The sequence below is a fragment of the Ambystoma mexicanum genome, chromosome 12 (genome assembly GCF_040938575.1).
Source record: "Ambystoma mexicanum isolate Mex_15411 chromosome 12, UKY_AmexF1_1, whole genome shotgun sequence".
NCBI lineage: Eukaryota > Metazoa > Chordata > Amphibia > Caudata > Ambystomatidae > Ambystoma > Ambystoma mexicanum.
The window spans coordinates 1,113,891,552-1,113,911,116 of NC_090936.1; the positions used below are offsets into that span (position 1 = coordinate 1,113,891,552).

A 19,565-nucleotide genomic window follows, 5' to 3' on the forward strand; every position below is an offset into this window, starting at 1 on the left:
GACTCGGCTTAAGCGGGGGTACGGTCCCTGCAAATCGTGCGTGGTGGCCCGTTAAAGCCCTGGCTGATATTACGGGGCGCGAGGGGGGGGGGGGCAGGCGACGTGGAAATTATGCCATATTTTAGCGGGACTCCCACTGCATCAAAACCCTACCGCTTCCTTATGCATCGCACCTTCTGGGGGGGCGGGGGGGGCTGAAAGTATAGGACGGACGGTGCTAGCACAGCCCCGCGCGCCTCACTCCCTCTTAGCTACTAGTGTGCTTTCTGCCATATCTTACAATACGAAGCGGGGCGGCGTGCTACGCTCCTGCCAAACACGGCACTACTCTGACACTAAGGTGTGTGGACGGGTACCATTGGCAAAACTGCCTGGCAGCTGTCGAGGGACCATTGTGCCTGCCCCCTCAGCAAGATTTCACAACCAGTTCAGGGGCGCCCGCATGCCAGCCTCGCAGCGCTTCAGAGGACGGTCCGTGGACTTGATGGGAATGGGGTTGGGGGGGGGGGGGTTACGGCTGATATTTCGCTGGAAAGCTTGTCGAGCGTCGCCCCCCGCTTAACATGCACACCATGGCATTGCAAACACCAGCTTGTATAACGCCCTTGCAAAACCTGGCGCACACATTGGCCTGATTTACAACGCGTCTTCCAATAGCAAATCCCGATTCAAAAACGCTTTGTAAATCAGGCCCAATTGTCTGCACACGCCACTTCAAAATCTGATGGTGGGAGGGGGGGTCGGAAGCAATCTGGGGCTATTTGTGGACTCGGCCTGCGCACGCTGCGGGTGTTGGGGATGCCCCCGGAGAGCCGCGGGTCTTCTGTGTGGGCTCTGGAGGTTTCAGGCGGATATTGGCGTGGGTTGTGGGCCCGGCTCCCGCTTAGCTCTAAAATAAACCCGCAACGCTTAGCAGCTATTGGTGGTGGGGTGTCTATGTGGGGGCGCAGGATGGCCCTGCAGACATCACCAGCACGATAGCCAGGGAGACATACACACTCTTCCTTCCACACGTGTGTGCTTATGTGTGCTGGCGTTTCAAATCTCGAGTTGGAAAACGATCTTCGCAAGTCGATTGTTACAGCGCTAAGAAGTTTAAAGAGCGCGACATGAAGCGCTGCATATAAACATTAGGTTACTTGGACAATATCTTTGGCAAAACTGTAACATTATGTGAAACCTTTCCCCTAACTGTGTGAAGAGTAGGGGGTGCCTGGGATAAAAGGAATCTGACATTAAGCTGCCCGGTGGGACTGGCAAATGGGGCAACACAGGAGAGCCCTTTGGAACCAGGTCTCAACAAAATGATGCCCTCAGTTTTCACCTGAGGGCCTGCAGAAGGCGTACGATATTTGAACCCATGTCCCACTGAATGATTTCAGATAAGAATGGCCCCATGTCTGATATTATAATCGCGTTTTGTACCCCTCGGCCCCATGTCTGATACTGTAATGGCGTGTTGTACCCTTCGTTGCAAACGCTGCGTTTCCATGCTCTTTACAGTCGTGTTGCCTCGGTCATTAACAGACATCGTTAATCCCTCTGGCCCAGAAATATAGACAGACAGATCTCGACCACAGAAGAACAGGCAGACACAACTCTACCTGAGTGTTCAGCATTGAAGGACAGGCAGACAGAGCTCTGCCTGGGCCTTTACACTAACGGGCAGACAGACAGAGCTCTGCTCGGGTCTTTAACACTGTCGTGCAGACAGACAGAGCTCTACCCGGGTTTTTAGCACTGAAGGACAGGCAGACAGAGCTCTGCCTGGGTCTTTACACTAACGGGCAGACAGACAGAGCTCTGCCCGGGTCTTTAACACTATCATACAGACAGCGCCCTACCCGGGTTTTTTTTTAGCAGTGAAGGGCAGACAGGGGGCGCAAGATGGCCCTGCAGACATCACCAGCACGAAAGCCAGGGGACATAATCTCGAATTGGAAAACGATCTTCGCAAGTCGATTGTTACAGCGCCAAGAAGTTTAAGGAGCGCGACATGAAGCGCTGTATATAAATATTAGGTTACTTGGACAATATCTTTGGCAAAACTGTAAGATTATGTGAAACCTTTCCCTTAACTGTGTCAAGAGTGGGGGGGGGGGGGGTGCCTGGGATAAAATGAATCTTATCTGGCTCTATCTGGCTCTTTAACATCGACGGACAGACAGACAGAGTCCTACCCGGGTCTTTAGCATCGAAGGAAATACAGACAGAAATGTCGGCCGCCGTTTAACATTGGAGGGTACACAGGGCTCTGTCCGTGTCTTTAAAGGCGAAGGACAGACACACCTGAGCCATCAACGCGGACAAACAGGCATCTGATGGGTCTTTAACACTGGAGGGCCGGCAGACTGAGCTTAACCTCGGCCTTTAGCAGAAAGGGACAGACCGACAGACCTAGGTCTTTCCACTGAAGGCCAGAGCTGCCTCTCCCTCTGCCTTGAACGTTGAAGGACAGTCAGTGCAATCTCTCTGCCTCTGCCAAAGAGAGAGTTCCGCTTTGCAATATAACCTCATTCCCCCTCAAGACATCAGTGAGCATTCACAAAGTTCTTCCAGTGGCATAACAGGAGAGTAAAGACTTTGTAACAGAGAAAGGCAGACCGTGCTCGTCCAAAGGGGGGAGGGTGCGGACGGCTTGTCAAATTAAACCCACGCAGCTCAAGCGTCTGGCGCAGGCCCCAGCATTGCTGGGATTCGAGGGGGGCTCGGGTTAATGTTCAGAAACACCCTGGCCTAGTGGAAGGGTTTAAAAGGCAGCCGTGTATTGCAGGACCCAGCCTGTAGCAGCCACATGTCGGTTTGCAAAGGCTTTTGAAATCGGCACATACATGTTTCGATTGTCGCGAGAGTACAGGGCTGGGGACTTTTCAAAAAGACGCGGTGGGCGATCTGCTTGCGTGGGCTCCAAACGGGATTTAGAGGAACGTGTGAGAACAGCACGTTTATTATGTACGATTTCACGGTAAATCGACACAGTGGGCAGTCGACCTAAACATGAAGGCATGCGCGCGCATTTCTCCTTCACCTTACTAAGCAGATATGTATGTACACACACATTCGCGCGCGTGCACCTATAGGCGTACGGGGTCTGGTATTGTTTAGCGAAGCCCCTCTAGGCGCACTGAAAAAAACGACTGTTTCTTATATCATTATTTGGTTATGTTGCAAATGCCCCGCTTTACTGCGTTCCCACATGTCCTATTTCTTCACCATCAATAAAAAGGGGGGGCGGGGGGGGGGGCGCTATAATTTCCATGCGTACATATGATTTCCATGGGTCTCACCCCCCTCCCCGCCCCCCAGCCTCTGCCCACATGGCACCATTTGGCATCCGCTTGGCAGGCAATGCACGCCTTTTCTCCCGATGTATGAACGCATCGCATTTATTGGCGAGGAGGGGAGTTTAGTGGTTTGAGGAGATGCGCGCACACACACACGCCGCTCCTCTTTTCATTTCCAGCTCGGCCTCACTGATGCGGAGCGCCTTATCTTATCTCCGGGTCAGAGGTCGCCTTGCATTTCCCCGATGCGCTGCCTTTGAAGGCCGCTTAGAACCGTGGCACAGAAGGTTTCCCTTTACAGCGCGTGGGCTCCAGGAAACAGTAATACCAATAAATACAGGGGGGCGGGGGGCTATGTGACAGCTTTCGCTGATGACTCTTGGGGGGCGGGCGGGCGAGCCCCCTCCCCGCCGCAACAGGGTGTATTTGCGACCTACCTGCAAACCCGCCACGCGCTAACGTGCAAACACAGGCACTTCTCGAGTCCGCCGTCATCAGCTGAGAGTGGAAATGCCGCGGATATCTGCGCCCCCCCCCCCAGCCCGTCCCGATGCCCCCCACCACTTCCTGAAGAGGGTTGTTACACCGCGGTGCCGCCGTCCTGTTTATAACCCACCGCTCTCTTGCTGCGCATTGCAGGACATGGCGCTTTCCGTGCTCTGCGGGGAGGCCGCGCACGTGCGCTGGTGCACAGGACCTGGTTCACACGCGATGCATTGGAAAACGGTCTGTGAATCAGGCCCACGCTGGCGGGAATTTTTCACCTCGCTTAGATAATTTAGATTTTATTTTGGGAGTGTTGTTTACACCCCCCCGCCCCCTTTACTCCAATATCTGTTTCGCAATCCCGTTCGGTAGCCCTTTTGCAAAAGCACCACATTTTCCTCTTAAAACGGCCAGCGCTTTTGCCATCTATGACTGCATTAACATGACAACACACACATTGCGCCAAATCGAGGTTTTTAACTACAGGCCCTTTCATGGCGATGAACATCAAAACCTGGCATATCATTTGTGGCGTCTATTTTTTTAAATAAAAATATAAATTGCAACGCCAGATAGTTTCTGCCAGCAAATCAACGCGGCGATACTAAAATAATCGCATATCGCCAAAGGCGCATGATATGTCCAGCCACGCAGCCCGTCTTCAGTGTTTGACATCTCCCTTTCTTTCCCCTGTGGCATCGTTTTTCATCACACACGTTGGCACTTTATGCATGTGCACGTCGGCGTTTGCACACTTTTCCCCCCCGTTTCCTTTTGGTATTTATGAGGAATTTACGAGGCGGCCGAGGTCACGCACGAGCCAATCGCCCAAGAGACGCTTCTTGTGGACGTAAAGTGAATTCAACGAGACGAGGAAATTGGACAACAAAAAAAAATAACACGTACATTGGTGCGCAAGCGTGCACGCGTCTGTTTTCATTCAACGCTTTCTTTTGTGAAGGGTGGTGTCAAAATAAACACTTTTATTGGCCCTCGCAAATATTATATGCTAGACGCATTATTGAAATATACATGCATCTTTCGGCTCCCTTGCAGAACCCCCCCCCCCATGTTATGAGAAGTTGACTTGCACAGCGCACTATTACGATTTGATGGGTCTCCAGGCGCTCACGTGGCTCCGTAAGACAGAGGGCGGGGTGGGTTAGTAAGGGAAGAGGGATACGGTAATTAGACACTAATCTGAATTGGCTAAACACTGAAGTTTATGTCACCTATCCTGGCAGGTATACGATTGAACCCATAGTTGCTGGGGGTGGGTGAGGGGTTTGGGGGCAGCGGGGAAATAGCTCAGTAACTTGCTGCATCTGCTGCCACAGTATGCGTTAAAAGTGTCCTGTCACCGGCTCGTGGGGCGGCTCACGTTTCGCCCTGCCGAGGAGAACACATTGAATGCAGTTGGCCTGTCGTTATCGCAAAAAGAAAGCCCAAACACCATTAAAAAACAGAAGTTCCCTTTGAAATCGTTCTAGTTCATGCATTTGGTGTTTTGAATAATCTGCAATGCAAGCATGTTTGTTTACAAAGCTAATGTCTGTCTGTTGCCTCTTCCAGGGAGTCAGGTTTGCCGCCCTCCTCTGCTTCATGGATCCATCCCCTGGCTTGATGGGGGTAAGAGCCTTGGGGGCCATCACAACGCATCCCCTTGGAACCTGAGCCCTTTCTCCAAGACTTCCATCCACCACGGCTCCCCGGGATCGCTCTCCGTCTACCCACCTACCTCGTCTTCATCGCTGTCAGGAGGCCACTCCAGTCCTCACTTGTTCACCTTCCCCCCCACGCCGCCCAAAGATGTGTCCCCTGACCCCTCGCTCTCTGTCCCAGGCTCGGGCCTCTCCCGGGGCCAGGAGGAGAAGGACTGCATTAAGTACCAGGTGTCGCTGGCGGAGAGCATGAAGCTGGAGTCTTCGCACCCGAGAAGCAGCATGGCGCAGCTCGGGGGTGCCTCGTCGCACCACTCCATCGGCAGCTACCCCTCAATGTCCTACGTCCCAGAGTACGGCTCAGGCCTCTTCCCACCCAGCAGCCTCCTGGGTGGCTCTCCAAATGGATTCGGCTGCAAGTCAAGACCCAAGACACGCTCAAGTACAGGTAGGAATCTTGGCATTTTTATGAGGGCTGGAGGGGGACCGGAAAGGGCTGGTGGCTATATGTGACTCAGTTGATAACGCAGTAAGGTGCCCACTAACATAAGATGATTGGTGATAGGAACTCAAGAAAGTAAATTCTGGAACTCAAGTGACTAAGTCATAGGAATCCAAGATGATCCTGGGTGGTAGGAATACATAACACAGGGCAGTACCACCCAAGATCCTGGGTGGCAGGAAGCCAAGACACTGCAGAGTACCACTCAAGATCCTGGGTCGGAGGAATCCAAGACACTGTGGAGTACCACTCAAGATCCTGGATGGCAGGAAGCCAAGACACTGCAGAGTACCACCCAAGATCCTGGGTGGTAGGAATAACACTGGGGATTGCAACCAAGATCATGGGTGATCCAAATTCAAAATACTAGTCAGTACCACCCAAGATCCTGTATGATAGGAATCCAAGACAGTGCTTGATTGAAACCTAAAGTGTTGCGCAATAGGAATCCATGCAGCTGGGAGACTAAAACTCAAGATCCTGGGGGATATGAATACATTACATTGGGGGGGGACTACCACCCAAGATCCTGGGTGATATGAATCCATGACACTGGGCACTACCACCCAAGATCCTGGGCGATATGAATCCATCACACTGGGGACAACCACCCAAGATCCTGGGGTATATGAATCCATGACACTGGGGACTACCACCCACAATCCACGTCGATATGAATCCATGACACTGGAGACTACCACCCAAGAACCTGGGCGATATGAATACATGACATTGGGGACTACCACCCAAGATCCTGGGTGAAATTAATCATTAACACTGGGGACTACCACCCAAGATCCTGGGAGATATAAATCCATCACACTGGGGACAACCACCCAAGATCCTGGGGTATATGAATCCATGACACTGGGGACTACCAATAAGAACACAAAAGGCTAGGAAATGGCGTCCGAATACTCTAGGTCATAACATTGAATAATAAGTTTGCAACAATCAGGGTTACCGGACGCTGAAGGGCTTGCCAATGAGTGCCCATAAGACTGGGGAATCGAAACCTCTGACCATTTTTTGCATAGTATAAACCCAGTGTACCAAGCAATGCAAACCCAATAGGCTGGCTTGTGAGAACCAACAGACTGGGCCCAAGGTACCCAAAAATGGAGTAAAACGATTCCAAGATAGTGTCCAGGCCAATGCAGGTCTCCGATATGTATAGCGGGCATGTGATAAATGGAGATAGCTTACTATTATTGCAGGCAGTCTCATAATTAAAGGTACCCTCCTATTAATGTAAAGATCCTCTTATAAATGCACAGACCCCTGTGTGTGCAGAGGTCCTATTATAAATGGTGAGGCCCCGTGATCATTTTGGAGGGCCCTTCATAAATGTGGGCACCCTAATATACATTTCTGGCCCCCCAGTCAATTTATGGACCCTCCTGTAAATCTAGAGGCCTTCAAATGGATGTCCGAGCACCTCTTGTAAATGCAAATGCCCTCCTTTAAATGTAGAGGCCCTTTTATAAATGCACAGGCCATCCTATACATTTAGAGGGTCCCTTATTAATACAGAAATGACAGGTCCAGCAATAAATTCAGAGAGCCTCCTATAAATGCCGGGGCCCTCCTTTTAATGTAGAGGCCCCCTACACATTTAGAGGCCAACACATAACATTACAGAAGCCCTTTCATACATATAGAGAGGCCCTCCACAAATGTAGACACCTTGTCGTAAATGCAGAGGCCCACCTATGCATTTTCAGGCCATCTTATTAATATAGGGGTCTGATTATAAATGAGCTGCCCGTCAATACAAGGCACAGTCCTATCCATCTAAATGCCTGTCTATTAATGTGGAGGCCGAAAACGTAAATGCAGAAGCCCTCCAATGAGCATAGGAACGTTCACTTAAATGGAGAGGTTCCTCTATACATTTAACCCCTTAAGTGCCAAGGACGAGTATGCTCGTCCTTTTTGCATAGACTTGCATAATAGCTTGGCACTTAATTAAGGGCCCTCTTATAAAGGTTGAGGCCCTCCTATATATGTAGGTGCCCGTCTATGAAAACTGAGGCCTTCATGCAAATGGTAGGCCTCCATATTCATTTAAAGGTTCTCATACAAATCTAGACCACCTCATACAAATATAGAGGTCAACCTAGAAGCAGGGGACGTTTATATTGATGGAAAGTGGCGATCGCCTAACACCGGCCCGCACATGCTTAATCCACTCCATGTTTTGAAGATGCCCGCACGAAACATGCTTGAACCAGGTGAATCTAAATGCAAGAAATTTAAATGTTCATTGTTAGTCTTGGGAACCTGCTGTGGTTGGGGCTCCATTGACCGGATCTGGAAATCCCTAATTTGGAGCACTTTTTGTATATCCGGGCGAACATTGCATTTTGCCGTATACTTTCTGGATCCCCAACGAAGGCCTGGATCTAAAAAAATAGAATTAGGTGTACCCAAAAATGCAAAGACCCTAAACTCTATACATGTGTTGGATAATGTTTGGAGTGCCCTTTTGTACAGGAAGAGGAGTTCCTGTTAGTTCCCTTATGTCTTTTCCCTACTAGCATGTTTTGGTCAAATGGGAGGAGACTGTATTTATGGGTCATTTCTGAGGGAACGCGCCACATACTTTCATACCTGCAGGGATCGAAATTAAGAGTGGATAAGCGGGAGCAAAAAGCAGCTCCTGGGCATCCGGCATTAAACCGTGACCAGGAGCTACCTCTGGAGACCGAGGAGCATGGGTGTCATTTTAGGGGGGACAGGGGTGTTTGTCCCCCCCAACTTTCATGGCACACCATTTTGTCCCCCTTCATTTGGCTAAGGCACCTTTTCTTCAGATGTCATGTCCCCCCCAACATTTTCAGTAAAGTTACTCCACAGCCGAGGAGCTGGTACATAGTGTTCCAAAAATCTACCTTCTATATAAGATGCAAACATATCATTTTGTCCATTATTTATGAACCCTGATGCTTTTGTCGTCGTAGAGTTGTGTCCTAATGTTTATAGATTTACATAGGTGTGCTTGTTCAGCATCAGTTGGCCTGGGGAGCTGAAAGTAGCTCCTGGTAGATGTTGGTGTAGAGCTAACCAGGCTCTTCTAGGCTACACGCAAGGAGCTCAATAGCTCCCAGCTCCCCTCAATTTCGACCCCTGTGTTCCTGGAGGTGTGGAATCCTAAATGCTTTAGCTCAGTGGAAGAGAGATCTGGTGGCTTACGGGGCCTGTCCCTTGAGTGGGAAGGGGTCAATCCTGCCTTCTAAGCGTGCTTAGCCTGCCCTGGTCCTTCCAGCGGGCAGTACCCGAGTGCGCCCGTCCCCAGCTCGGGAGACTGCGGGTCACCCAGGGTGAAAGGCAAGCACTGGCCGCGACCTTGAGCACCTGGCCGAATTCAAACTCTTTTCACAGTTTAAACCTAGAGCTTTCATGTATTAACGTAAATGCTGGCTGTTTTGGCGGCCCAGTGCATGCAATCAAGTTAGGCAGCAATATCCATGCGGCCAGTGTCGGCCTTGGTAGACGGTGGATTCAATCCCAGAACATTCCCTAGTTGGAAACTTTAAAATAATGATAAGTAGGCAGGTTTACACATAATTATCTACCGATCCTTCAGTCGTTGGATGAATTTAGCTATGATCAATGAATCTATATGCATATATTTCTCTAATGACCCATGACACTATAATTTGGTCTATAGAGTCTATAGTACTGAAATCACTACACTTGCTCCCAGTGACTGCGAGGATCAAGTTCAAAACCCCTCTGCATTGTCCACAAGGCGTTCTGGGGCCTTGGGCCAAAATAACTTCAACTCTCTCTTCCTAAATATCTCCCTTCTCGAGCTCTTCGCTCATCCGCCTCCAACTCCCTCAGGGTCAGCCGCTTCTCCAAACAATGAGTTGGGGGCAGATCTCTCTCCGCTGCAGGGGCCTCCCTCTGGAACAGCCTTCCTGCCTCCCTGAAACTTGAGGAGAACCATCTCTGGTTCCGGAAGCACCTCAAAACCTTCATCTTCGCACCCGCTTTCTCTCCCCCTCTCCCCTTCTAAAGTTACTGAAACTGCACTGAATCTGCAACTGGGACACTCACCGTTCTTGGTCCTTGGCCCAGCCACTCTCCCCTGCACTGCCTCCCTGGCACCCCCTGCACTGCGGGACTGTGTCTGTATCCCTACAGCCCCCCTTCCCAGCACTTGTCTGCACTTACCTCGCACTTGCCACTAGCTGGCCCTTGTTATTTATCCTGTATGCTATTAACCCTGTACTGCACTTTCCCCTCTCCCTTCCCCCCCTGCACTTTTCCCTTCCCTTCTACCCTTGCACTTGCGCGATCTGAATGACACCTGGCCTAGTAGGATCGTTGTCTGTTCTCCCCGTGTTCCCCCCCTGCCTCGTCGCGCCTCGAAACACTTGTGTATAGCCGCGTAACAAATGCCATATCCTGTCTGTCTGTCTGTCTGTCTGTCTGTCTATGTAGTCTATCTAGCTATCAATCGATCAATTCATCTATTTTGCTATATATCTGCTGATTGGTCAATCTATAGTATCTATTGATCGATGAATCTATCTATCTTTACTGCATCTGTGCATTTTGCACACATGGGCAGGAGAGCTAACTTTTGATATTCCTGTGGTGGGGGTGAGGCGATGGCGGGGGGTGGGGGTTGCTGGGGTCCAGATTGGGAGGAAGCGCCATTGAAGGTACAGGGACTTTCAGCACAGATGGCTTTTCCCGGGGGTGGCCAGGCCCAGTCTACGGGAGGTCCACGTTCCTTTGAATCCGAGTGGTGGCCCTCCATGCTGCCCCGTTGCCGCAGTGCGCGGTGCTGGGAGGCTGCAGGACAGCAGCAGGCTGCCCGGACTAGGTCGGGGTCCCTGGGCCGGGGGCTGCTGCAGGGTGACTGTCTGTCTGAGCCGGGACGGCCTCGATTAAGTTGATATGTTCGAGTTAATCCAATTATGTTCAGACTGCTGCACGCCACAGTGGCTTTGCTTACCCAGCGCCAGGGAGTTTAATAGAGTCCGGATGCGGTGAGAGAGAGAGAGAGAGAGAGAGAGAGTGAGAGAGTGAGAGAGAGAGACAGGCAGAGACAGCGACTGGGAGTGAGAGAGGCAGAGAGAGGCACGATTAGAGATGGGGAAAGAGGGAGAGTTGGAGATGGAGAGAGTTTGAGAGAGAGTAAACGTGAGACAGCGATTGGTTTCAGAGAGAGAGACAGGGAACGACAGCGATGGAGAGAGAGAGAGGCGAGATTAGAGATGGGGGAGAGAGAGACACACAGGCAGAGACAGCGACTGGGAGTGAGAGAGGCACAGAGAGAGGCACCATTGGAGATGGGGTGAGATGGAGAGTTGGAGATGGAGAGAGAGTTTGGGAGAGAGTGAAAGAGAGATCACGATTGGTTTCAGAGAGAGAGACAGGGAACGACAGCGATGGAGAGTGAGACAGATAGAAGCAGAGTTACAGACGAGGAGAGGGGGAAAGAGATAGCTTGAGAGAGAGGAAAGAGACCGCTATATGTCAAACATATATATAGAGAGAGAGAGAGAGAGAGAGAGAGAGGGTGAGAGGCCGAGCCCCTGACCTGTACGGTATCCATTGCTTAGAGGTGAGGGGAGAGTTGTGGGGGGGTGATACAGAGAGGTGACGCAGTGAAACACAGGCGTGATAAGAGGCGCCGATGAGAAGCGGGCGGAATGGGGTGTATGAGAGGGCTGGAGAGTGGAGACAGCAGTATTTCCGGGTGCCCTTGGGGGCGAGAGGAAGCCTGGCATAGAAGCAGAGAGTTGGGGAGATGGGCAAGTGAGGTCCGGAGAAGAGGCGAGAAAGAGAGGCATGGGGTGTGGGGCGAGGCAGCAGCGAAGTGGCGAGGACGGGAAACGGTGTGTGGTGCAGAGGAAGAAAAGCAGGCAAGCGAGGTGAGGGTGACCCTAACAGGCAGAGCCGGTAACGCAATGAGATATGGGGGCTGCTAGCTAGATGCGCCCGGTGTGGGCTGGGGGGAGTAGGCGTCGAGGGCCGGAGCTGGCCAGGCCGTCCCGCGCTCAGCGTGACACTTCCACGCGTCTTCTAGAGCGCCCCTTGTGAATGAGCAGGCCCGATCTACACACCAACCCCATGATCAGAGCCCCCAGGGGACAGCGACTTGAAGCACTGCCCCTCCGAGCGTCCCAGGACTCCGAGCGTCCCAGGACTCGAGCCTGCACGCCCCCCCCCCCCATCCCCTCACACACCTCCTGCAGAGGTGGCGGGCCCTGCTTCCGGGCTAGTGTGCGCGGTCTGTGCGGGCGCAGAGTGCTGCTGACTGGGCAGTGTATGCTCTGTGATGCCAAGGTCAGGCAGACCCGTCCTTTGGGGAAACTGCCTGTACTAACACCAGGAGCTGCTAGACACCATGGCAAGAGAAGCGTTCCTATATACGGGCGCTGGGATTTAGGAAAACCGCCTTTCCTGCAGCGGTCTCTGGGCCCACGAGCTTGGCTACATCTGATCATTTAAACCGGGCTACTTGGAAAAAATCCATTTTCCAATTAATTAGAACATATGCAGATGAAACCCACAGGCATTGGCGCACATTGAACATGCTATCATGTCAGACACATGCAAGCCTTTAGACCACAGGGGGGAATTGATTGAGATTAATAAAAGGCGCGCTTCTGTAAATCTCACGCCTATGCATGCTTTCCAAGCAGAACAGCGTGTACAGTGTATGGTGAACCGCGTGCCCCCAGGGTTTGGACATTGTGTGGCGAGTAACTTCTGGAAAGGGGAAGAAATCGTTTATTTTAATACCATGCCCCTTTTTCATTGTGTTTCATATGATATGATATTTATAACACGCTTAATACCCAGAGGTTTCCATGGCGAGCACGTTGCCCCTGAGCTATCCTGCCGAAATCTTAAGAAAGCGGATATTTTGTCACAAAAATAGATAAAATAAATGTTGTCATTAAGACACGTCCTAAGCTCTACCCTTAACAAAATTAGCATAATATTACGATAATAATAATCAGAATATTAAAATATTAGTACTAATAATTCTGTATTATTATTTTCGCTTTCTTCGTTATCGCGGCTTAGCTTTGCTCTAAGGAGAGCAGTGACATACATTCATAGTAAAACAGCCCAGTCAAGCTTTCGGAGACACGTGCATGATTGAAGTCGTGGCCTCGTGGCTGCGCCAGGCTGGGTTCGGGGTCCTGCAGTGGGTAGAGGGGGTAGGCGGCTGCGTACTTTTAGTTCTGCATTTCTTTTCTGTCTTTTGAGCGGCGGAAAATAGGTCATTTTTTTAGAGAAGCCTTTACTGATCTGTCTGCGAGGAGCTGCGGTCTATAGAAAAAAAAGAGGGTCTGCTGTCAGCAGCTCCAAGCAGCCAGGCCTGCTGCCCCTCCCCTGCACGTGTCCTGCTCGGAAGGGGCACCCCCTCAGCCCAGGGGCGCCGCTCTGCTCGAGGAATATGAAAGCCCGGGGACGCCCCCACGCGCGTTCCCCCCGCCAGAGCTGCACGCGGGACGCAAGACAATATTACCCATTCAATATCGTCCATCAGCCCCGTGTGGCTGATCGACGATATTTAATCATTTATTTTATTAATAATATTAGTGATAATAATAATTTTAGAGAGGCATTACTGGCACTCATTTTGTTAAAGCCGATGTAAAAAATAAATATTCCCAACGACACAAGGAGATGGCATATGGTGTGTGGTAGCACGCTGGAGACTATTTCGCCTCAACCCCACCCAGCCCCCCTTCTGGGATAGTTCCAGTGACGCAATGGGTAGGCCTCTTGAGGTAAGCCCCCAAGTCTCTGGTCAGCACTCAGCTGGCCTCAAGTGGGTGTTTAACGATTGGGGAGGCCCCTGCAGTTCACACAGCGGCGCAGAAGGCCCGTGTGTGCAGACGGCCACCTTTCCACTCCTGGCTGCGGGTGCTCAGGGGTTCAAACACTCCTGTTTTTCTTTCTTTCTTTCTTTCTTTCTTTCTTTCTTTCTTTCTTTCTTTCTTTCTTTCTTTCTTTCTTTCTTTCTTTCTTTCTTTCTTTCTTTCTTTCTTTCTTTCTTTCTTTCTTTCTTCTCTCTTCCTCTTTCTTTCTTTTTCTTTCTTTTATCCCTTTTCTCCATCGTTCTTACTTTTTCTTTCTTTCATTGTTTCGTTTTTCTTTCTCTCGCTCTCTCTCACTTTTTCCTCTCACCCTCTCTTTTTTACTCGCTCTCCGAGAGGCGCCTGGTGTTCACGGCTACGAAAGTCACAGGTCTGCGGTCACTGCCACCAACACTCGGAGTGAAGCGCGAGGATGCCAACAGCTCAGCCACGCCTCGCTGATGCCAACATATTCGATTAAAAAAACACACACACTTGAATTTCAAATGTCAACACATTTCTAAATTGTGACTCCTCGTCTCCCCGGAGAACGCATATAATTCCCTCTAATAAAACGCGTGGTTTGCGAGACGTACCCCTGTTTTCTGCTATTCGGATAACACGCTGCTCACGCCTTGCATAGTTTTATTTTTTTTGTAGGGAGTGGGGCGCGGAAGGGTGGAAACAGGAGTGTGCTTATACCCCCTCTGGCTTTCAGGTGGGGGAGGGGTGCAGGTTCCCTTAAGGGTTATACTGTCTTTCGGCTTAGGCCACACTGATCCCCTGATTTGCCGCACTGCAGTCATCGTGCAAAGAAACCACAGGGGAAGAAACACTGAGGCCAAATTAACCTAGTAACCGTGGCACGCTATTGACTGTTTTTCTCACCTAACGCCCAGGGCCGGGTTAGGCCCGGGCGACCTGGGCGTTTGCCACATGAGCCACCGCCACGCCAGCTTGGGGTAGTCATTCAAGGACTCCCTGAGTTGACGTGGTGGTAAAGGTCCCCCTTTTCAAAGATGCTAGCACGGGAGCGGGACGCATTTCCTTTCAATAGGTCGCTGGTGCTAAACCAGCATCAGCGCCCTATCGAAGGTATGAACTCCTCCCTTCAGCACGGGAGCGGGGAGTTAATCACTTAGGATGGGCGCCGCTGCTAGGCCTCCCTTTTATGTCACACGTCTCTGCATTCCTGTAAGACACTTGCACTGCTACTTTCCAGTTATACATTTCGAAATACATACAAGTGCCAGAACGCAAAGAGGGAACACCGGTATTAGCATATTCAACAGCCTATATAGTTCACAGGGGGCAATGGGAGAGCGGTGTACATTCTCCTACTACACTCCAAAAGAGCATGTGCTAAAGTCACCTGCGTGTAGTCATTGTTCGACACTTGCCTGCGTCTTGCAGAAATGCGAGATGAGATAAACTCTGAACTGCTATTACTACTACTAATAATAGTAAGGATAATCCTCTTAATGTCTCTACAGTTACACTTCACATTTGAGTCTGTGGGGGGCACTGACACCACTCGCCATTTGACACTTCCGGTCGCCGAGTCTGTGGGGGACAGCGACACAACTCTCAATTTGACACTTCCGGTCCGTGAGTCTGTGGGGGGGCAGCGACACAACTCGCCATTTGACACTTCCGGTCGTCGAGTCTGTGGGAGGCAGCGACACAACTCGCTATAGCGACACAACTCGCCATTTGACACTTCCAGTCGGTGAGTCTATGAGGGGCAGCGACACAACTCGCGATTTTACACTTCTGGTCGTCGAGTCTGTGTGGGGCAGGGGCACAACTCGCCATTTGACACATCCGGTCGTCGAGTCTGTGTGGGGCAGGTGCACAACTCGCCATAGCGATACAGCTCGTCATTTGACACTTCCGGTCGGTGAGTCTATGGGGGCAGGGACACAACTCTCTATTTGACACTTCCGGTCGTCGAGTGTGTGCGGGGCAGCGACACAACTCGCCTTAGCGACACAACTCGCCATTTGACACTTCCGGTCGTCGAGTCTGTAGGGGACAGCGACACATCTCGCCATTTGACACTTCCGGTCGGCCTGCCCACTTCGCCAGTGACTTACCGCCCGCTGCCAGTGAAGGGTTGTGGTAGTGTCTCTACTGGAAACCCTAATGGTGACTGACGTTTGTCAAAGCAATTCCAAACTCATCGTCCTAGCAGCGAGCGAGGTGCCAAGCAAGGGCTGAGCTCGCTGGCCTCACTGGAAACTTAAGATGGGACTGTGCCAGCTACCCGAAGACCTGAGGGCATTTCTTGGAAGTGTCACTTACAAAGGCCCGGTACTAATTAAAAACAAAAAAAATAGTAATTGAACTGCGCTGCTCTCTGCAATCGAATTAAACCATTAATTGCCCTGCCTTAATTGGCTTCCAATGTGCAAAGGAAACACTGCCTGGCCGAAGAAGTGATGCCAACAAAGCACCCATGCATAGTGATGGTAGGAACTTACCCCCACAGTCAAGTGCAGTTACTAAAAAATGTGCCACCTACTTTTTGATTAATTAACCTAGTAGTATTCGGGGGCACTGCCCGGTTAAGTTCTCAGAATGGAACCCTTTGCCATCTTGCTGCAGAATGAGCAGGAGGGCATCAGTTTTGCGACCACATACCTCACTTAATCTGTCAGCAGAGGCCACAGGCAAGTGCCCTGAAAAAGAATAATAATACTTTGTTTATTATATAGCGCTTTAATCTAAAGCGCTTTACATAGGACATATTTGTATACATTACTAGGTATGAAAGGCTGAGGTAGCCTTTCCAAAGAAATATTTAAAGTGCACAATTTGGTGCCAGAGTAACCGTGCCAGTAACCTCGTTCCAGGAAATGAACCTGGCGCCCGGATGTACGCGAGGATGCTGGGTAGCATATCAGGGCGGTGTGCTCATGCGCGGGCCACTGGCTCCCAGCATGCCATCTTTAGGAACCCAAGGATCTGCCTGCCTGCCAGATAGTAACTCTCTGTGACACTTAACACTTCTCAAGCCAGGCGGGTACCATGCCAGCCAATTTTGCCATTTGGTGCCACTCCCAAAACAACAACCCTAAATAATAGGGCACAATTACATTCGACGCAGGAGTCCTTCCAAAAAACCACCTCCCAGCAAAAGATCCTGGTGCCAGTTCAGATGTAAAGGTGCCAGCCTGTTGGGAACTCTGCTAGCTAGGCAGGTATGTAGATGCCAAGACTGGCAGCTTGCTCATGAGCGGTTTCTAGGGAAACATCATGCCACCTGGTTTTCAGAATCTCAGGCCCTGCCTTCATGCCAGCAGGCAACCCTCTGTGGCATTTATACCTTGCCCGCTTGGCGGATGGCTCATAAGGCGTCACTCTTGAAACAACACGCCTACAATAGCAGAATACAATTCCCTCCTAGCGAGATTTTCCCCAAGAACTATACCCGCGCGAAAAGATCCCGTTGCCAGCTCATGGGAAGTAGGTGCTATGGTTTCTTAGTGAGCAGGGCATTCACTTTTCCATTGGGTTTCCCACACACAGCGATGCGAAACACGAACCCTTTGACACACTCTCTGTCACACCTTCAGAGTACAAAGGCACTCTACTGGGCAACCTGAACACCCTGGCACTTTAAACGCACCCGACAGCCTGCAATAGCACTCGCAGCTAAATCGATGTCTCTCTTGCGCCCATCTCCAATGGAAGGAGTCTGGTGGCAGGCTAAATTATTGGGGCGGTATTACAGAAACTTTGCACTGGTGCAAATCCAATGAGCAGCGGGACCCATATTTTACACTAGTGCAAATAACATTCTTTCAATGCATTTTGTTCACCAGTGTAAACTAGAACTAGGGCAAACATTGCTGTCGTGTAAAAATGCACTGCAATAGGACAGCGTTTGCACTAGTGCGTCTCCAGATGTTTTGGACTCCAACTCCCATGATCTCCCACCATTGTCAGTGTTGGCTGGGGCTGATGGGAGTTGTAGTCCAAAACATCTGGAGAGCCAAAAGGTTGCAGACCCCCGCCCTAGTGCTAATTGCACTTGCACTGCTGTAACAATTCTGTAACACCACCTTTGGGCCTGATTTACTAAAGCATTGTCCCATGGGGAAAAAAAAAAACATTGGAAAAGGCTTTGCAAATCAGGCCCCGGGTGTCGAACTGGCCCAAGGAGACACTGCACTGTTGTTAAAGAGTCGTGAGTATGGGGATCTTGTTTGAGCTGCGGGTGCAGCCACGAGACTTCATTGGCTTTTGTCCCACCTCTGCACCCAAAGGAGGGGGGCGTCCTGCTGGCATCATACACAAAACACCTCTTTCTTACCTAAGGTGCGCTCACAGCACTATGCCAGAATATTAGATAATGCAATATAGATGGTGCCATGACATAGTTCACCCAACATCGCAAGAATTCTCTAAAATACACTTGGTCACACTCTTGCCAAGATCTCCCTCTCTCTCTCTTTGTGTATATATAAGTAGGAAAGTCCATTTGAGCCAAGAGAAACCTTCCACAACGCCCCCTGGTAGCCATCGCTGCAAGTTCATCTCCAGTTCTGAGCAACAATGGACTTTCTTACTGACACGCTTCAGGTGAAAGGTTTTAAACCCTCCATAACTTTCTTGATATATATATATAACAATCAGCTGATTGAAAGAATTGTGTATTTATGAATTGATTTGTAAAAGTTCATTTTAGAAATGAAATTAAAAAAAATACATATATTATATAAAAACACACCAAAAAGAAAGTGACAAAAACGACAAAAGAAGACAAGTGTAGCTCGACCGGAAGCAGATAGAGGTGCAGTGGGAAACACTGCTTACACAGCAAGCATAGTAAATAAAAAGACCCTGGTTCGTTTTTTCCTTTATGAAATCATTTTTAGATAATACAGATCGCATTATCTAACTAGCAAAATTTGAGGCCAATTCACTTGCTCAATTTTTTGCACAAGAGCAAACTTTGAATAATCTGGCCCCTGATTTCCAACGGAATGCACTGTGATCTCTGGCAGATTTGCACCTTTTCCCCTCTACTCTTTGGGCCTGATTTAAAAAGAATTTCTCAATGGGATTGCACCATTAGCTCCCGTTTCTGTGAATCAGGCTCTTTGTCGCCCCTCACAGATGCCAGGCACAAGGGAAACCCCAATGCTGCAGGACCCGTAGCAGCACTCCGGTTCTCTGAATAGAAATGCCCATGCTTGGCATGAAAGCCTATACATTTGTTTTGTTTTCCACCTGAAAGGTAGGCATTTTAAAACGCAAATGCAATTACTGATAGCACACTGACCCAGCCTCAAACTATGTTAATCAGTCAGCCAACGCATAGCGAGGTGTTGGGAAGGTGCATTACACTTTGGTATAACTGAAGGGACAGGACCCGATTCATAAGTGTTTATTTAATACGGTTTTCCCATAGGAAAATGCTTTTGCAAATCAGGCCCACGGTCTGCAGGTCTTTTTCTCATGCAACCCGCCCCTTCCGGGAAACATTGGAAACACCTTTTGAGAATCGGGTACTTAAATGATGAGGAGGGCACAGATTGAGGGTATATGTAGGTGGAATAGATCTGCCCACTTTTTCAGAGAATGGAGGCAGCCGCTCTTGACGTTTTTGGGTCCGGCAGTCAAATGATGGTGGTGTGTTCCCTTTATTTGAATTAATGGTTTAGTGCGTAGTCAGACGCTTTGTACTGAAGCGTCATCCAAACCCAGCTTGTCAGGGTCCCTTTCTTTAAACGTACCCGCTAGACCTCATGAACGTGTGACTGAAACACCTGTGAAATCTCTCAAG

At 50.1% G+C, this 19,565-nt stretch overlaps 1 protein-coding gene across 5 annotated transcripts in view; it reads left to right on the top strand.

The window, feature by feature from the left end:
* Positions 1-19,565, top strand: part of GATA3 (GATA binding protein 3) — a 150,723-nt gene that overhangs the window by 117,945 nt on the left and 13,213 nt on the right. For all 5 annotated transcript variants that reach the window (XM_069629682.1, XM_069629685.1, XM_069629684.1 and 2 more), the window contains exon 3: positions 5,343-5,879. In XM_069629682.1, coding sequence (XP_069485783.1) covers positions 5,343-5,879 — 537 coding nt within the window. The remainder of the gene's footprint in view (positions 1-5,342; positions 5,880-19,565) is intronic.